This window comes from Akebia trifoliata, chromosome 8, assembly GCF_017979445.1.
Source record: "Akebia trifoliata isolate Shusen 1 chromosome 8, ASM1797944v1, whole genome shotgun sequence".
NCBI lineage: Eukaryota > Viridiplantae > Streptophyta > Magnoliopsida > Ranunculales > Lardizabalaceae > Akebia > Akebia trifoliata.
The window spans coordinates 6,667,783-6,687,993 of NC_141382.1; the positions used below are offsets into that span (position 1 = coordinate 6,667,783).

The following is a 20,211-nucleotide window of genomic DNA, read 5'->3' on the forward strand; positions in this document are numbered from 1 at the left end:
TGGACCAAACCAGATGTAGGATGTTAGAAACCTTTGATTTTCAAATTTTAATTCTGAGATTACCTTTACAAATCAAAAAATATGATTCTGAACAGAATGGTACTTGCTATAATTCAAGTATTTAGTTTTCAGAATTTTCACTTTTGACAGGAGATGGAAATACGGTTTTATTTAGAAATGTTAGAGGTGGCTCGATGAGGTGTAACAACTAGATGTTAATCACCATCATCATCAAATCCTTATTATTCCACAGTTGGCTAACCCATTTTGCTTCTAATAACATATTTTTTCTTCTAAAATGACTGATTCTGAGGCCCAAAACACTTGGGTACCTAGAGCTGAAGTTACAATCAAAACTCATCAATTTCCTCTGTTGTTAGGAGTCGGCCCTCTTGCATTGGATGATGAACTTGACACCCCAAGGCTTGATCTCTTCCTCTTGTGTGCCTTCCAAGTTAACATGTCCCAACTCCAACCATTTCCTCCAACATTTTCATATTCGGGTTTGTTGGATTGGGTGGGTTCAGACTTGGATCGACCCAAGAAATCTCCGGTTGCATCCCAACTTACCATATAGTCACCGTCATTCCTCTGTTCTGATGCTTCTCGTTCTCCCAAGACATTGTCACTGCTTGATTCATTGGCCTCAGGAGGAAGACGGTCACTTTTACCTCCAGTTGCCAGCTTAGAGAATTCTCCATTTTCCACAGCTTTCATCCACTGTAAGTCACTGAGGGTGTCAGCATAGACCACCTCTCTTCTCTGCCGCTTTCCTGTGATGGTGGTGCCACTATCAGGTTTGGGATCCTTCTTGTTTTCTCCCTTGGCGACAGAATATGCCCAATCGGGAACCTCATGTTCCTCCATCAATCTTGATCTGTAGTTCTCTCTCCGCCGTCTCTCCTCGTCCATCTTCTCAAATAACCAGTACTCATCCTCAGATCGGGCTGCGAGGCGGTTGATCTCTCTCTCACTCGGCACATCAGTCCCAAGTGAGCTTGTACCTCTACGCATAATCTCCTGCAACATCTCTCGTCTGTCCTGAGCTGCATAAAAAGAGATCAAGTAGCTTCATATTGACAGACGTACTTTCCCCGAAAATCCCAATATATTGTCACACCCATAACACTAAACACAGTACAGGATCAATTTACACATGTAAGTTCATATATGCAATATTAATATTAAAAAACAAAATTGTCAGGACGAGAGATCAAAAATCATTCTAAAGGGACGATCCTCATATTCTGACATATCACTCTAACACGCAATAGGGCAAATACAGGGAACATGGCTCTGCCATCTTCACACCCAGATGCAAATATGTCTCTAAAAGATTGTAGCTGAAGTATATTAGGGCAGTCAACAGTTTGGATACAGCAATATCCAAAAATTTTATCTGATATCCAAATTCGAATCCGATTATCCTATCAGATATCAGATAATATCCGATTAGAATTCGAATAATTTGTACATAAAAAAACATAATTTTTCCTTGTCCAACTGATTTTTCAATATTAAAAAAAAAAACTTATTATTTGTTAAAATATTTATATAATAAATAAATAAAATAAAATAATATATATAATATTATTTATATAAAAAATTAATCAAATAAAGTAATACATATTATATATTATCTCGAATCGGATATTATTGGATTCGAAATGTGAATATCCGAATTTGTATCCGATAAGGATTCAAACATATAAAACTATCCGAATTTGAATCCAATATCCGAAATTTTTGGATAATATCCGATTTTTCGAATTTGAATCGGATTCGAATTTTCGACCATCCATTGACACCCCTAAAGTGTCATTGGCATGTTCCAGACACTTGTGTCCAATGAGAGTATGATACAGCAGTTCCTTTAAAAAGGGGTGCCCTTATAGTTTCAACTTTCAAGCAAACACCAGGGATCAAACTGTCATCCCCCCCCAACACCCAAAATCACTAAAATATTAAGAGAGCTGCTATTGGCACCCCAACTTTTGCTTATTACACCTCAATGTCTAAAAAAATTTATCACCCTACTTAAAGATTAAAGCACACCATTCAAACATTACAGAAGTTCGGTTCAAGTCATCACCACTACATCACAAAGCATTATAACACATTCAAACAACTTCGGCAGTTGTTTACAATTAGGATTAGGCTCATATAAATCCTAAATCTAGCAAATAGAAATCTAAACAAACATTGAAGGATTCTACTGGCACTACAACTTTTATTATTCTCAACCATTGTTTATTTTTATTTATTTTAATTGGGGTATAACAAGTAAAAGTTGGGGTGTCAATAGCCTCTCTCATCAAGATTAATCACTATTATTAATTCAATCATTGAAGGATCAAAGATAACAACCAACCTGTAGAAGTTGTATTAAACAGGCCTGCCTGGATGACCTTGGCATCAATGCCCATTTTCTGTTTCGCGCGTTCCAAGATCACCTCTTCAATTGATCCAACGCTCACCAGCACAAAAACCCGCACCTCCTTCTTTTGTCCAATACGGTGGGCCCGATCCTCTGCCTGTTGATCCATCTGGGGATTCCAATCACTGTCAAAGATTATAACAGTATCCGCTGTTTGTAAGTTTAGACCAAGACCTCCAGCCCGGGTGCTCAAAAGAAACATAAAGAAAGGGGAATCCGGTGCATTGAACTGCTTCAATAAAGTCCCTCTTTCTTCCGTCTTAGTTGAGCCATCAAGTCTAAGATACTTGAAATTGTGCAGCTGTAGATAAATTTCCAGAATGTCCATGAGACGGGTCATTTGTGAGAAAAGTAAAACTCTATGCCCTGCCTTTTGGAGTTTTGGGAGTAAGCGATCAAGCATCTCAAATTTTCCCGATGCTCGGATAATCTCCTCCTTTCTCCAAATGCTGTAATCTCCAACAAAAAGGTAGGGATGGTTACAACATTTTCTCAGCTGCATTGATAGGTTCTGGAGACTCTTGGACTTCCCAGATCCTGTTAGTTTAATGAGTTGAAAAGGATTGAAAGTCGAACAAGAAAAGTAAGAGAAAACGGTAAGAAATTTATTAAGTTGAGAGAGAAGACAAGTGACAGAAAGGATGAAGTTGGAAAAATTATAACCACACTGTTACTGGACTCAGCTAAAAATTGCATTCTTTAGATGATAGAAAGAAGATTACAACTCTATATCAAAGATAATGCGATTTAAAACAAACTTTGACTTGCACGTCTATTATAATCAAAATTGGGTATTACTAATAAATAAACGACAGAAAACAAGTTCACAGATGACCAATCACAAGTTATGGATGAACAATGCAGACCAAAATTAAGACGTGCAACCTTGATACACTTTAGAAAAGGATGCAAGAATGAGGTGTCTAACACAATGCATTTTAGAAACCCGGCATGCCAACACATCCATACACATATTATAATATAATAACCTAGTTATATATAACTAAGATTTTTTCTAATAAATACATGAACACATATTTTCAGATACTAAATCGTTCTTGTGTTTAGCACATCAATAAATTAATGTAGGTTAAAACTACCTTACGCATTAAGATGGGATGTTGAGGTGTCTGTGTCTATGTCCAACATGGAAAAATCCCTATAAGTGTAGTGTCCTTGCTACGTATTGCCTAAAACAAGGCTTAGGCATGCATTGGTCATTAAGGAATCACCTAAGAGCACCCAATCAATCAAATGGGATCAAGGTTTAACATCTCACTTCAATGCAATGTTTCAGTCAGGGCAAAAAACGAAACATTCTCAATCGAAACATTCTAAAACTTTCAATGTTTCATTCTGATCTCAACCAAAACTAGAATGACATACCAAAACATTCCAAAACGCCATGAAACTGTGAACCATGGATGGGATGGCCCAACTAAAAATAAACATCATTTCCATATTTCTTGTGCCTTTTTGTTGGATTCTTTTCTTTTTTTGACAGGTAGACTTTGTATTAATGACAATCATGGTCCAAAGTATCATACTATTTAGAAATGTATCGGCCAAAAAGTTCCATTATTTGAATATTCCCATACAAAACATGTTTGGAATCAAAGTTTCAATGGATGTTTTGGTTAGTGCCAGTTTTTCTCGAAATATTTCAGTATATTTGGCTTCGTCCAGGAATGTTTTGGATGAACTGGAACAAAATGAAACTAAAAAAATAAAAAATTGACAAATTAGAAACAATGATTATTTATAGGGGAACCATAAAACAGTTCCCCTCCGCTTTTGATGAATATTTGAGATACATCCCTGTGTATTCAAACTGATGACACGTCCCTCGATGCCCATCATCTCTAGCAGATTAACCAAATTGACCCAAATGTCCCTATCCCCAACCTCTAGTTAAAAACCTTTGATTTTTCTCCCCAAAACCTGTCATATGCAACATGTTGAGTAAAACTTTTTACCCTTATCTTTAACCTTGAGATTCTACCTCCTTCAAACCTTAAGAAAAATATTGGATTTAGGGAGAAAATGATGGAACTATAGATAGATGCACATCAACATGAAAAATTGTGATATATTTGACAAAAATAGCTATATTGCTATAATAGTCATTTGATAAGATAAAACATATTTTTTTAACAATATTTATCACTAAAATGCTGATGTTTTGCAATGTTTTGAGAATATTTATATAAAAAAAACAATTGAATGTTTCATTTTGTTTCGGTTTTCTTCCTTGACTAAAACATTCCCCCGAAACGAAATTTTAAACCTTTCAGGCAATAGCCCAAGAAAAAAGGACAAGGCATGAGCACAACTGTTCAAATCTACACGGTATCATGAACTTCTCAAGGAAATGTGTAAGTCTTGTGAAAGTCTAACCTCCTAGCTTGAACTTTAGGCACCGTAAGAGACAATAGGGTCAAGCTGAATTAACAATACCAAATGCGGAGTAGTTTATGATCAAACCCCACATTAGAACAAAACACACATGATAGAAGATATTTTGATCCAACAAATACCACAACTCATCACCAAGAACAGATTTATGGGATAAGGCTTTGATGATGAAGATGACATAAGCAAGAGATCACACCACCCACCTTGGAGGTTGACAAAAAATAGCTAATACCAACTAAAGCAAACATACCAGAATCCAGCCCAACTCTCCCCACGTCCGTGACCTGCTGATAATATACTTTCTGCCATGCTGACAGATCACATTTCAGTATGACCTGAGTTTTCCCAGGAAGGTACTTCTCCACCTCGTCTTTCTTCCTTCTTAGAATGAAGGGTCTTATAACCTGAGAATCCAGAAAACAGCATAAAATTAGCAAAAGTTCAAGAAGAGGATATTATGACTTAAAATTAAGAGTACGTGTCAAGAAATACCTGATGCAAACGACGAATGATCAACAGCTCTTCTTCATCATTAAGAGAAACCTCACAACGATCTGCAAATGGTGCATTAAACCATTCTTCGAAATGCTGCACTGAATTAAAAATGGTAGGGAGGAGAAAATTAAGCAGGGCCCACAATTCCTGCAGGCTATTCTGTATTGGAGTACCAGTTAACAGAAGTCTGCGTCTTATATGATAGCTGCACACAAGGAGACAATCTATTAGACAAACCCCTCACTTTTTCTTCAAGGGAATAAGATAAATGTACAGGAAAAAAATAAAGGAAACTATTTGGAAAGATGATACTGGATGTGCTAATACATGGTACAATATTGCATAGGTTACAGCACCTTATTTTATATTCCACCATCTTTTTTCTTTGCCATCAATTATTTCACCCTCTCTTCCATCTTTTAATATAAACATCTAAAACAATTAGTTATTTTGTGTGGTTAGACACTCCCTTGGGGCCAAAACCTTGCCTTCACACTTAAACCTATCAATACAAAGGAGAAAATTCTAAGTTGGGTATTTTTACTGTTTTTTTTTTTTTTTTTTGTAAGAATAATTTTATAAAAATTGAGAAAAGGAGATCAAGGCGACCTACCTAAGTACAAGAGAGAATTTCAAATATATATATATATATATATATATATAAAATAAAATAAAAAACGAATTTTACACTTAGACCAAACTCATAAAATTCCACTAGAACACAGAATCTTAAAAAAAATTAAAAAAAAAAAAAAATAAATAAATAATAAATAAACCTTTGAACTTATCAAACAGCTCGCACCAAAAAAATACCATCCCTAGAATTTCTGTAACTATCTCTTCATGCAATTGTTCCTTCCCTTGAGAAACTCTTCTGTTTTTTTTTCCTTCCAGATTCTCCAAGAAGTTGCAAAAGGAATTAGAGATCAATTATTTTTTTTTTATAATTCCCGACAATGGAACAAAGACAAGGCCAACTTAGAAAATACTCAATAACAAAGGAAAAATGATCAAACGAATGACCAACTCTACCTAACAAAAAACAGTGAATCAGAAGATGATCCATTGACTTTACAAGAATACAAAATTAGACATAGACAACCCCCGATTGATTAAATGATCCATGGTGAGAATTGTATCCAATGTGGCTAACCAAATAAAAAAATGACACTTTTGATGGAACTCTGTGGCCCCAAATGGATGAAACAAGAAACTTTTGTGTTTAGACACTCCCTTGGGGCCAAAACCTTGCCTTCACACTTAAACCTATCAATACAAAGGAGAAAATTCTAAGTGGGGTATTTTTACTGTTTTTTTTTTTTTTTTTTGTAAGAATATTTTATAAAAATTGAGCAAAGGAGATCAAGGCGACCTACCTAAGTACAAGAGAGAATTTCAAATATATATATAATAAAATAAAAAACGAATTTTACACTTAGACCAAACTCATAAAATTCCACTAGAACACAGAATCCTTAAAAAAAATAATTAAAAATAATAATAATAAATAATAAATAAATAAACCTTTGAACTTATCAAACAGCTCGCACCAAAAAAATACCATCCCTAGAATTTCTGTAACTATCTCTTCATGCAATTGTTCCTTCCCTTGAGAAACTCTTTTGTTTTTTTTTTTCCGTCCAGATTCTCCAAGAAGTTGCAAAAGGAATTAGAGATCAATTATTTTTTTTTATAATTCCCGACAATGGAACAAAGACAAGGCCAACTTAGAAAACACTCAATAACAATGGAAAAACGATCAAACGAATGACCAACTCTACCTAACAAAAAACAGTGAATCAGAAGATGATCCATCGACTTTACAAGAATACAAAATTAGACATAGACAACCCCCGATTGATTAAATGATCCATGGTGAGAATTGTATCCAATGTGGCTAACCAAATAAAAAAATGACACTTTTGATGGAACTCTGTGGCCCCAAATGGATGAAACAAGAAACTTTCGTGAAAATGGAGACACTAACGATGAATAGAACAATCTTACCGAGAACAAATTATCTTGATCACACGTCTGCTCCCTCTTGTCCTCCTTTTATAGACAAATAGTATAAATAATGATCTAATGGATAAGATTAGCTAAGGTTGGAATTTCCCAATCTTCTTCTGAAACCACAATCCCCTGAGATCTCTCATGAATTGTTTCACCATTGGGTTCTTATTTTATGACAATTAGTACAAAGAAAGTAATTATAGGGCTAATGGTAAAACATTGTACCACCAATCCTCCCAAAACATTATCCTATTACCTCTACCCACCTTAAAAAGACAATTCTTCCACAGAGCTTTGGTAGTATTCTTACAATGCCTTTCCAAAAGCTACATCCATAAGACGACTTCACCTCTCCATTCTCCCACTCATAGGCCTTCTCACCATATAGCCTTAATTACTTGCCTTGACAGATTCAATTTCTCTCCCAAAACGCCATAACTACTAAACTAATAATACTGAGACGGCTTCACCTCTCCACTCTACCACCCACAAGCCTTCTCACCATATTTAACATTAATTACCCTCCTCCAAAGACTCAATTTCTCCCCCCAAAACGCCATAACTACTTAACTAATAATATGGAGTCTGTACTTTTCGAAAAAAAAATAATATGGAGTCTGTGACCTTAAAACCCATCATACCTAATGATGCAGAATGGTGAGGGAAGAAAATAAATATAGGGGATTAGGGAACTTGATTTGGGATTACATTAAGGATTTGAGCTAAAATTGGATTACCTTAAAAGTTTAGGGTAAACCCTGGGGTTTAGTTGCGGGGTTTAATTACAACATTTTGCAATAACGATTAGGGATCTAGGTTTATGAAATAAAGTACAGGGTTAGAGGTTGAGGTTTGTAGGTTAAGGATTAAGGGTTGAGGGAAAAGAGTTTTAAGAATCAAGAAAACTAAGAATAAGAAAATCAAAATTAGAAAAGAAAGATAAGGGATAGAAGGATAGAACCTTGGAATCACACCAAGATGGATAACCTCCAATTACTAGAGAAATTTTTGGACGAGCTGCAATTTTTTTTCCCCATGATTGTTAAATCAATTATAATAGTCATATATATATATAAAGGCTAGACAAAAAACTTAATCTTAAAATTACATTAAAAAAAAGACTCTTTTGACCTTGAGAAAAGTCAATCATGTGTAAGACTGACATCCCATCGGTATTTTGACCATAACTTTCTCAAAACTCATTGAAATTGTGAAATCTTGGGTGCGTTGGATAGGTAACTGAATAACCTATCACATGAGACAAAAATCAATCTAATATGACAAATTTTGACCTCTCAAAATATCAAAATAAGACCTAAATAAAAATGACGTAAATAATACCTAAACTCATATATGACTTCTAATATAATTAAAATATATTTAAAAATAAAATAATCTAATCTAAAACAAGTCTCAATCAAATAAAAGGAATAAAAAAAATAACTCTAGACCCAAACAAGTTGCAATCTAAATAATTCCAAAATTTTCATTGGAACCCATGATTGTTGGCTTGATTTGTGTCCTGCATCATCTGATCCCCCACTTTTTCTTTGATGTGTAAATTAATTTTCACTTAAAAAACAATAAAAATTTTGGTTTCCTTGAGATGAAATAAGTCTATTTTTCACTATTTGTCCATAGATAACATTAGTAATTTTACTAACTACCTAACACCACGTAAGATGAATAGCAAAAAAATGCATTTCCATCAACCTCAATTTGAAATATTGAGAAATTAGGTATATATGCGAGATGGAAAATTATTTAATTTGACGAGATAGTAATGTAGCCAAGAATAAGGATAAGTGAAGATGCATGATTTTAATATTGTTAGAGAGAAGATCTTTTGTTTGTTTAACTATGAGTTTAGAACAGATTCTCTATAGTGCATATCGGGATATCAGTTAAGGTTTTTTGGTTATTATTTTAGTAGTATTGGGGACATAACTTTGTTGATATAAATTTATGGAGTACAACTCGATCTAAGAATTAATACAGTTAGAGCGAGCATTTTAAATTGTTAGAACACCGCACCAAGAAAACGGCCAATTAAAAGAACCAAAGTGCCATCTAGGAGACATTGCATGACAACATATGAGTTACATTGAAAAAATTGAGCAAGAGGGGGGGTAAACAATAAGTACAGGCTAAATACGGCAGTACACAATACTAGAGTATGTAATCACACTTCAAAAAAGATTCAATCTGCAAATCCTTCCAAATGTGCATGTAGCATACCCTGACACAAGAGTCCGTGCAAGAGCGCACTCGTGATTTTTTAACCTATGCCCTTCATCAACAATCATGTAGTACCAGTGAATTTTCTTCAAAAATGCTTTGTCTCGCATGATTAGATCATAATGGGTGATCATCACATTGAACTTTCCCTCTCCTGAATACTCTTCCCTCATTGCCTTCCTTTCATCTAGACGCCCATCATATAGAATGGCCACGATACTGGATCAAAAAAGAAAACCCTTACGAAAGTGATTTGAAAGTAAAGTGAATGTTAAAAGGTAACAAAAACGGAAGAAGAAAAAGAAAAAGAAAAGGATTTACGTGTATTACAAAAGACAAATCTGTGTACCTAGGAGCCCAGGTCGAGAATTCATGAACCCAATTTGGCAGTACAGCCTTTGGAGCGACAATCAAATGTGGCCCAGTTACACCCTTGTTCTCCATGAGATATGCAACCAATGATATGGTTTGTATTGTCTTCCCTAACCCCATCTCATCAGCTAAAATACCATTTAGATTGTTGTTAAACAAAGAAAGCATCCACTGAAGTCCTTCCAACTGGTAAGGCCTTAGTTCTCCACCTTGAAGCATTGATGGCTGCTCTGTTACCTGTAATGTTCGAATGTATGTTAGATCCTCTGCCCTCATCTAAATGAAACCATCAATATCAGGTACTAAATGTTGCCAGAGATCTGCATGTTATACTTATAAGAACATTCATATGAGGAACTCATTTTTTTTCTTGAGGGGTCACATCAACAAAAAACATCAGTATGCCTTGTTGAGTTTATATTTTCCTCCACTCTCGAGTGTGTCATACCCCAGTTAAGCCCTATGACCCTCTTATATTCATAGTTCTCCCCCTCTACAACAGATTGGTCTTTTGGAGTAGTTGGTTGGTTAACATGCCTATGCCAAACTTGAATGAAAAAGAAAAATGTCAGATCGGTTCCCCAATCCTATTTTCTCAGTTTCACATTTCCTAAGTAATTCAGAATATACTGGCGCATATTTCCTCAATGATATGCTAATTTGAAAGATGGAAAGGAGAAAAAAAAAGATTAGATTATCATTATTTAGTACTGAGCACTGTGACAACCTCTTGCCTTCTTACTTCTACCATCCTCTTCACTGGTCTTTCACTGAATAATTTTCAATTGGTCAGTTATTCTGTGTGTTTGTTATGGTTTCTACATGCAACATCATTGTTATGTGTGCCATTCCTTGTTACTTGAGATCACCATCCTCTGCAAAATTGGGTATATTTTTGGGAACCGTCAAAAATGTTGTTCCTCAATCCTCAAGTGTCTGGCAATGATAAAAATTCCCTTAATACTTGTTCAGGTGATATACTTTAAAAGTGTTCATCAAAGATCAAAAAGGTGTATGAAGTAATTATTAAGAGGATATATTGCATATCTGTCAAGTAAAGCACAAGGACAACCTGTCAATTTGAGCAATGGTACAGTTAAACATGCACGATGGGACCTACTATTTGTATGGGGCCAATCTGCAAGATCCTCTATGAAAAAATCATTTTATTTGATGTTCCTAACCAACCAATCTATTACATTTTGGCCCACAAGAAGAAAAAAAATGGAATCTTAAGTTAAAAATTCGACATGGAGGGAACTTAACATAATTTGATTGGGGCCATATTTTGGCCTAGAAGATCTCCCATGATGGTATCTATCTTTAAAATGTGGATCTAATCACTACCATTTCATGTGTGCCACATGTCACAATGACATGTTGGCCTGATCTACCTGACAGGTACTCTGCATTTCCTCCAAATAAAGATCTTCACTAAATGTGAAGTTCAATAGAGGCAGTAACCTCGAGTCATCAAAACTGACTGGACCGAAATATACCACCCTAATTGTTCGACGCTGAATGCAATTAGATATAAAATGCATAGAAGTACCAAAATGCACTGAAAAATAAAATTAAAGCTTAGAAGATTAAGAAAAAAAAAAGCAGAAAAACTGTGGTCTTCTTTTTACCTTCTCCTGAATTGAATGGATAACAGAATCATACTGCCGCTGGCCTTCAAGTAGATCACTCGTCTTAGCATTGTGATCAGAATCTAAATCAACTACTTCTACATCTTCCTCTGGAGTCATATCTGCTGGGCTTTCACTCTTAGAAGCCGACAACTGGGATGGGTCATTGGGTTCTAAGCCTTTTAAAGATTCAATGCCATCAACGTGTTCTGCGTCTTTTTGCTTTTGAACAGCGGCTCCCAAACGACCAAGAAGCTCATTGGTCTTTCCAAGAAGCATTGTTAACCGTTCATTTTTGCTCTCCTCCACCATACGCATGTAAGCTTCTTGATCATCAGCTTTAAGTGCTTGGAACCTCAATTTCTCTGCCCGAGTAGCACGTTGTCTTTGCCTTCCATGCCATGCCTGTTTATATATCGCAGAACACATAATGAACCTTACTATTATCATTCCTACTACAACCAACACCACTACTACTATGATTATTCAATGCATCCTCTGGGTATTATTGAACTACTTACTGCTCGCCCGCCCATGTAAGGCATTTTCCAAACGTGGTAAAGACATAAAGTGTTAGTGGTATCATGTTGGAGCTTATGAGAAAATACAATAAGTACATAAGGTATGGACCATTTTGTATGGACGAAGCGTAGTTCCCTAAATTTTAGGGAGTCCAGATTTGAAAATAGTCTTTAGATGATAGGTGATGATTCAATCAGAATGTATAGCCTTATAGTAGAAATCTTGCTTATTACAGTATTTTATAAAAGGCAAAAGAACTTTATATACATATATGGGTGGCGTTCAGATGCCCTAAAGAGAGCCAAACATTTTTTCAATGTATGGGTTAAAGATTTTGGAATGGGCTGATTTTTTGTGAGGATGATCTCTATGATGAGGAGATCATCCTCACCAAAAATCAGCCCATTCCGAAACTTCTAACCTCATCAAAAGTTGTTTACAAAAATTGGAACGGTCCACGATTCTTCAACTTGTAAACTAGGGGTTTCGGAATGAGTTGATTTTTGGTGAGGATGATCTCTTCACCATAGAGACCATCCTCACAAAAAATCAGCCCATTCCGAAGCTTCTAACCCATGATTTGAAAAATGTTTGGCACAATGTTTGGCTCTCTTTAGGGCCTTTGAACACTTCCCTATATATATATATATATGAGTCAGGGTCAAGGGACAACTATTTGTTACAATGTTTTTTCTAAACCACCCGAATGTCATCCATTTTTTCAATGTTTTTTACAACACCACTGGATACCGTAGGATCTTGTAAAATGGACAGCATCTGAACTTGTAAAAAAAGATTGTTATAAATAGTTGTCCCCCAATCCTAACCTTATATATATGGGGAATGCTAACATCCAAGATCTCATGGGGACATTAGCATTCTCCACCACATTCACTTTCCAATAATACCTTTACTTATTTTGTCTTTTCGTGAAAAAGACAAGGGTATGCTCTTTAAAATAAAAAATGCTTGTCAACTTTACTTGCAGAACATTTATTGCAAACAAAACATTTAAATTCAAAGACTAAATGCTCTTAGCACTTATTTGTAAAAAACACGTATTTATTATATAAACAAGCATTTATTATGTAAAAGACCAACATACGCTTGTCTTTTCACTAAAAGACAAAATGGGCAGGGGTATTATTGGAGAGTAAATATAGTGGATAATGCTAATGTCCCCATGAAGCCTTGAACGTAAGCATTCCCCTATATATATAAAGTACGCTAGATGTAGTATGAACCATTTCCTTTTATGATAACAGATATGTTTGCATCATTGCATCATTATTAGATACATACATAATCTTGTCCTCATAAATTTCCTGGCATAGGAATCTCTACAGAAAATCCAGAAGATATTTGTTTTCGGTCAAGCACATAAAAATAGAAATATGGAAAATATTTTTATTAATTTGATAAATGTTAAAACGATTGCAAAATGGGAATCTGTGCACAATGGCTTTTTTTAAAGTAAACATATCTTGTGATATTCTAAAATAAAAAAATTCTGTTTTTTTTTTTTTTTTTTTCGTGATGGGTAAGCTGGACTTGAACCCACAACTTCAAAGTTGTTTTGCAATTTGTCAAACCAACTGAGCTATAGGTCTAAGACTAAAGTTCTGTTATGTTATCACAAGATTAATGGAATATTGCCAATAATAGTTATGACGGGCTGCTAAGGATAAAACATTGAATTCCTCGAATAACTTCATTTTCAGCTAGCTTGATCCACCAATTGCACAAACAGCAAAAGTGCATTACAGTAGACATGATGTAAAAGGTTCAGAGGTCCACAAGAACGACAAAACAGGCTACAAAGAAAGCAGACAGACAAATGACATGCCTGGACACCATCATTTCTCTGTTTCCGACGCTTCAAAGCAGCTTGTCCTTGCAATTGAAACTCACGAGCCGCATTAAGAATTTCTGCAAAAAACCTCCTTTTTCCAGTCTCCATACGATTCTTCTCCTCTTCTTCTAACCTTGACAATCTCTGCAGCAAGGAGATTTCGCAACATTAGCAGTGTGCTGAATGTCACATAAAAGAGATGAAGACAAAACAAGATTTGCAAATTAAGATGATCTCTAATTTGATTATTATAGCTCATAAATTGATCTATGAACTCTAACTTTTGGCACACATAGAAAGGGGTGGAATTACCCACTTATTATGGACCATAAATTCATCTATGAACTCCATAGACACACTTTTGGTATTTGTACAAAGGAGCAGAACCCACTTATCAATTGTCCCATCTAGATGTCTCCCTAAGATAAAAATTTACCTCGTAGGATGAGTGTAACCAACAATCAATTGATTTTTTTTCTTACCATCCAAAAAGAGTGCAATAGATCTGATAAATCCAATTATTTTATGGGTTTTGTTAACATGTGCCCTAAGGGTACACGTTTAGGTGCATTAAATACACCTTGGAAATAAGCATTTGAGAGCATTTTTGGTAGGAAATTGAATTTCCAAGGTGTATTTAATGCACCTAAACATATGCCTTTAGGGCACACGTTAACAAAACCCTTATTTAGCAAGGTCAAATTGTGCATAGATGACCCCATTGAGGCTCCAAAAAATTTTGTTCTGATGAAAGCTGCAATGTTTGCAACTCTGATGTTTATCGGGCACATTTACAGTCTATTAGGCCAAGATTTTAGATATTCCAAATTTCTAGTAATTGAATAGTCTAGCGCTAAAAAAAAATGATAATGCATGTAGGTGATATTACCTCTGCATCGCGTTTGTTGCGCAGGCGATCGTCGGCTTCCATAGAAAAAGCATCTCCCGTACCATATATAAAGGGACGATGCAATCGCATCATCCCCCAGTGAAACAATAGCTTGTCAGGATATGCACATTTGTCTCGCAGCAAGTACTCTGAACTCACCTCAGACCGAACCTTGCTTTGCAACTCTACTAGCTGTTACAAAAAGAATCCATGTCCACAAGGACAAAACCATATGTCATCTCTCCATATCACAACAAAAGCAAATTGAAGGAAGTCTAAGAAAATTAATTAAAAGAAAGCTTGCAATTGTTCCCAAAAATAGTAACAGTAAAGTGTTTGGTATGCAAAGTGGTAAATTTTCACTAAGTTTATTATTGTCCATTGACAGAAACACACCTTCATGTCACAGACTTTTCTAACAGTGTGTGTGTGTGTGTGTGTGTGTGTGTGTGTGTGTGTGTGTGTGATACGTGTGTGCAGTGTGAAATATGAATCAAGCTGAGTCTCAACCATAATATTAGTCCTGGTTTAAAGTTTCACCTTGCCTTGGAATGTCTTAACCAAGACTCTCCATCTTGTAGATGATTGGAACAAAATATTGGAGGTTTGACTTGTAACATATATGCATTTCAACTTACCAACTTAACTTTGTTTTACCAATAAAAAACTAAACAAAACAAGTAACTATGCTGTGGAAGCAATTTTAGTAATAACTTATTAGGTTACCTTTAGTCCATATAGCTCAAGCAAGCACTTCATCTGCATGTCTTCACCCCTACTTGAAGGCAACTCTGATTAAATATTATATGCGTATGTCAGCTGTGAGAAAAAATATAGACCATAGCTGGAAAGATAATAAAGCTCAGATTTAAAAGAAAAGCAATATGATAAAGAAACAAAAAATGCCATTAAAAAGTGAGTGTGAATTTGGAAAACAAAGTAAATTAAAAAGGAAGATCAATGCAACAATACACAATATCCCTATGCAAGAATACACAATATCCCTATGCTTCTCTGTCAACTCTTGTAACCCTATCTTCATGCAAACTATGGCTTTCCATTGAGGAAATCAGCAGAACTTATCTGATTGACCAAAGAATGTTCTATGGGTACTAGTAGCAAGGGGGTGTGTGTGTGGGTGTGTGTGTGTGTGTGTGTGAGAGAGAGAGAGAGAGAGAGAGAGAGAGAGAGAGAGAAAGATCCTTTACACCAAAAAGTAATTAAATCAAGAAGTGTGAGCAGCCATTGATCCAAAGTGAATATATATTCATAAGCATAGGCTCTTTTATTGATATACAGCAGATAATTGAAAATAATTTTTAACTGTATCTAGAAATTAACTTAATAAGCATATTGTTTTTCTTTCCTAGGGCCTATAGAAGCATAATAATAGTTTTTTATGTGCTCAAATGCTCTACGAATCCACTTCTCAAGAAATTAGATATCAAAGTTCAAAAAGAAGCAAATGATGAGATTATCCATCAAGATTGGAGATAATAGGCCACATGCAACCTAAGTAAATTTACAAGATTAAGGCTCTTAACATCAAATATTAACCTTTGAGCTCTGTTAAACGATGTTGAATGTGGCTTTGTAAACGATTTTCCTTAGATTCTCTCAATTCCAAGCCCGACATGCAGTTGGGTCGTTGCTTCAGTAGTGCATCCTCAAGGTCTGACATTAAATCCACTCTATCCAAAATTCTAGTACGGTTCTGTGTAAAATGAGTTCCATAGTCATTATAACACAAATCAAGACAAACACATGATATAATATGTGATAATTAATTCAACACCACCAAAAATACTTCAAAACCAAGTGTACATGCAAACAACAAGATCATATATTTCATTCTACATTGGCTTGAAATGCATAAATGTTACAACAAATTGAAGTGAATCTCTAAGTACACCACATGAAATGGCATTACTTCAATAAAGAAATAAACCAAACAGGATCATGATTTTCAGCGAACTTATGAAGCTTTACGATTTTCAGCTCATGCTGCTAAACGAATTCCTAAAGATTACAGTTTGAAATCGAGAGTACAGTTTGAAAACAGACACAACACCACTGGTTCCAGATCAGGAACCAAAGCCCACATCCATCATGTTGTGTATCCATGTGACATGCTCTATACCACTTAACTAATGGAAGCGTGATCTATATCACAGCATCCAGCGACAGTTATCAATCACATAAGACCTTTGTGTCTTTACCTGCTTACCACTATGTTTTGTGGCTCTAGTGATTCCCATTCTAAATTGAAGGCCATGACTAGTTTGATAGCACCATATACACATATCTATATATATATATAGATAGATATATGTATATATAGGGTGGCGTTCGGAGGCCCTAAAGAGAGCCAAACATTTTTCAAAATAGGGGTTAGAAGTTTTGAAATGGGCTGATTTTTTGTGAGGATGATCTCTATGATGAGGAGATCATCCTCACCAAAAATCAGCCCATTCCAAAACTTTTAACGCCATCAAAAGTGATTTACAAAAATCGGACGGTGCACAATTCTTCAACTTGTGAACTAAGGTTAGAAGTTTCGGAATGAGCTGGTTTTTGGTGAGGATGATCTCCTCGCCATGGAGATCATCCTCACAAAAAATCAGCCCATCCCAAAGCTTCAAACCCCTAATTTGAAAAATGTTTGGCACAATGTTCGGCTCTCTTTAGGGCCTCCGACCGCTTCCCATATATGTATATATATATTCATGACTATGTATGTATACATATTAGGGTAGCATTCAGCAGCCACGTTAGGAGCCACAATTTGTCCTATATGGCTTAAAAGTTTTGGATTAGGCTAATTTTTTGTGAGGATGATCTCTATGATGAGGAGATCATCCTCATAAAAAAAATCAGCCCATCAAAAATGGTTTACAAATTAATGGTAAAAAAATCAACAATCCACAATTCTAAACCACTTTTGATGGGGTTAGAAGTTTCAGATTAGGCTGATTTTTTGTGAGGATGATCTCTTCTAGGAGATCATCCTCACAAAAAATCAGCCCATTCCAAAACTTCTAACCCATATAGGACAAAGGAGTTGGCTCCATGTTGGTTCCTTAATGTTGGTTGCCGAATGGGACCCATATATACATATATAAATATAAAATAAAACACAACGGTAGACCCCACTCTCTTTATCCCTCACATAAAAAGGGGTTGAGATTTAATCTCCTCGCAAATCTCGATGACAACTTTTCACTTTATAGTATTTCCTCTTCTCTTCCTTTCCAAATTCTAAGAATACCCTTCCAACTTTATTCTCTTTCCTTTTCTACCACCCTTTCCAAGAATACCCCTCCAACTTTATTAACTTTCCTCTTCTAGCCCTTGACCCCAAAGAGGATGCATGTGCTTACTCTAGTAATACTAGTGTTACTTATTTCTCTGAGAGTCTTGAGTTATTGTTGTTTTTAAAGTGTTGTGAGTAGTTTTAAATTAGAGTGTTTTGGCTTTCAATTTTTTTTTTCCTTTCTAATTGAAGCTTTTACTTGCTGTCTTTCTAAACACAACCATCTAAACATCCAACTTTTTTTTTTTTTTTTTTAAACATTCTAGTTTCTGTCCAGCAGACCAGCAACCAATATTGAAGGCTTCAGGCTTATACTACATTGAAATTGGTGTCTGAGCAATCAATTACAACCATGGTTCAAAGTTTCGTTCATTTTCAGTTTTCTCCTGATCAAAAACACTATCAAGACGAGATTTTAAACCGTGGTCGCAACTCAATCCAGGAATAGTACAGACCTATGAACAGCACATAGATTAGCATGAACTGAATATGGGGTAGGCTTAGCTCAACAACTCCAACTGTTGATGGAGTTTCTAGGATGCATGGATAGAGTAAAGCACAAACCATGAACATTGAAAAATCTTTCTCCGCCTCCTAGACTCTGAAATGCAATCCAACCCATAAGTAAGCGGAAACAAGATAAGACTAACCCCAAGAACAAGACTATGGAATTAAGGTTGAAATTCCCTACTTTAATGGTCAGTTAGAAACCGAGGTTTACAAGAATAAGTGATCACATTGCATCTCTGTCAATCGAGGATCTTAGCAACATATGTTCGTCATCGGTTAGCTTCCAAACCTAGTGCTCGCTATCCTTACAGAACCCATTTATAAGAAGAAACCAAATAACCGAGAATTCCAAGAATACCAAAAGTTTTATTTAGAGTTTCAAAAAAAAAACCAGAAACACTAATGTTTCTCTTAGAAACAAAATATGAAGCACGCAAATAAACACGACAAGAAACTCAAGAAAGGAAAAGGAAGAAAATCCGCGTCAAAAGGGGGGAAAATACTGATATTTTTCCCATCAAACAAGAAAGTAAAACCACAAAAAAATCAAAATACGTGAATTAACAAACAAAATTGAAATCTAAACTATAATTTCCCATCAAACAAGTAAGTAGAACCACAAATAAACGTATAAATAATCACACCGCAATCTACCAAATTAGGAACAAAACTCCAATTCCGTGATTCTCTTCCCACCCAAGAAAAAAAAAATTAACTCGTAAACTACAATTTCCTATCAAACAAGAGAGTAAAATTGTAAAACCGCGAAATCAAAGAAATAATCACCCACAATCCATCAAATTACGAATAAAAATACCCCAATTCAACCAGACCCAAGAAACAACAAAAGCCAAAAACCTTCAATAAAACCTTTACCGAGTCCTCCTCAAAGAAGCGATTGTGACTAACTTCAACGCCATCCTGAGCTCCATCACCATATTCATCGAGATTATCCCCATTATCAGAACTATAGATGGAGGAGACAGTATCGAAGATGTCGGGAGGGAGAGGAAGGTTTCGAGAGATGCGATTGAGAGCGAAGATTAAGGTCTTGGTATTCTCAATCTGATCGATTGACGGACCAGATTCGTTCTCCAGCTGAACCATCATGGCGGGAAATATTACGGATGGTAGCGAATTATTTTGGTTTTTTAATAAATAAACATAAACATATATTAAACTAAACGGTTCTCTCCTTCTGCTTGCGAATTGCTCATTCTCATCTCTCTCTCTCTCCACCTTCGTAACTTAAACCTTCTCTCTCTCTCTCCACCTTCGTAACTTAAACCCTCTCTCTCTCTTTATGTTATAAGATTGAGTCCTGAGGAGAATAGTGTAAATTACGGATATGGCCCTTATACCATATTAAAGGAATAATTATTAAAAAGAGGGTTAAACATTTTAATATTTAAAAAAAAAAAATTTATTTTCAAAAATTATCAAAAACGAATTAAGTCGATGGACAGTAATGTTTTGAATGAAAGCTAAATTGTGGGAGAAGCTATTAAAATGCTGGATAGTCCA

At 35.4% G+C, this 20,211-nt stretch overlaps 1 protein-coding gene across 2 annotated transcripts; it reads right to left on the minus strand.

The window, feature by feature from the left end:
* Positions 1–149: 149 nt before the first annotated feature.
* Positions 150–19,967, minus strand: LOC147395782 (putative ATP-dependent DNA helicase CHR12). Of its 2 annotated transcripts, none has more exons than XM_086449813.1 (12): positions 19,564–19,967; positions 16,422–16,578; positions 15,591–15,655; positions 14,865–15,056; positions 13,970–14,119; positions 11,602–12,006; positions 9,948–10,207; positions 9,599–9,817; positions 5,345–5,552; positions 5,103–5,256; positions 2,372–2,974; positions 150–1,046 (listed from the first exon to the last, which is right to left on the minus strand). In XM_086449813.1, the coding sequence occupies exons 1-12, from the start codon at positions 19,795–19,797 to the stop codon at positions 361–363; spliced, it is 3,333 nt and encodes a 1,110-aa protein (XP_086305939.1). In that variant the 5' UTR covers positions 19,798–19,967; the 3' UTR covers positions 150–360. The 2 variants fall into 2 exon arrangements, with proteins under 2 accessions (XP_086305939.1, XP_086305938.1); XM_086449812.1 differs by having other exon boundaries at positions 19,546–19,967.
* Positions 19,968–20,211: the final 244 nt, after the last annotated feature.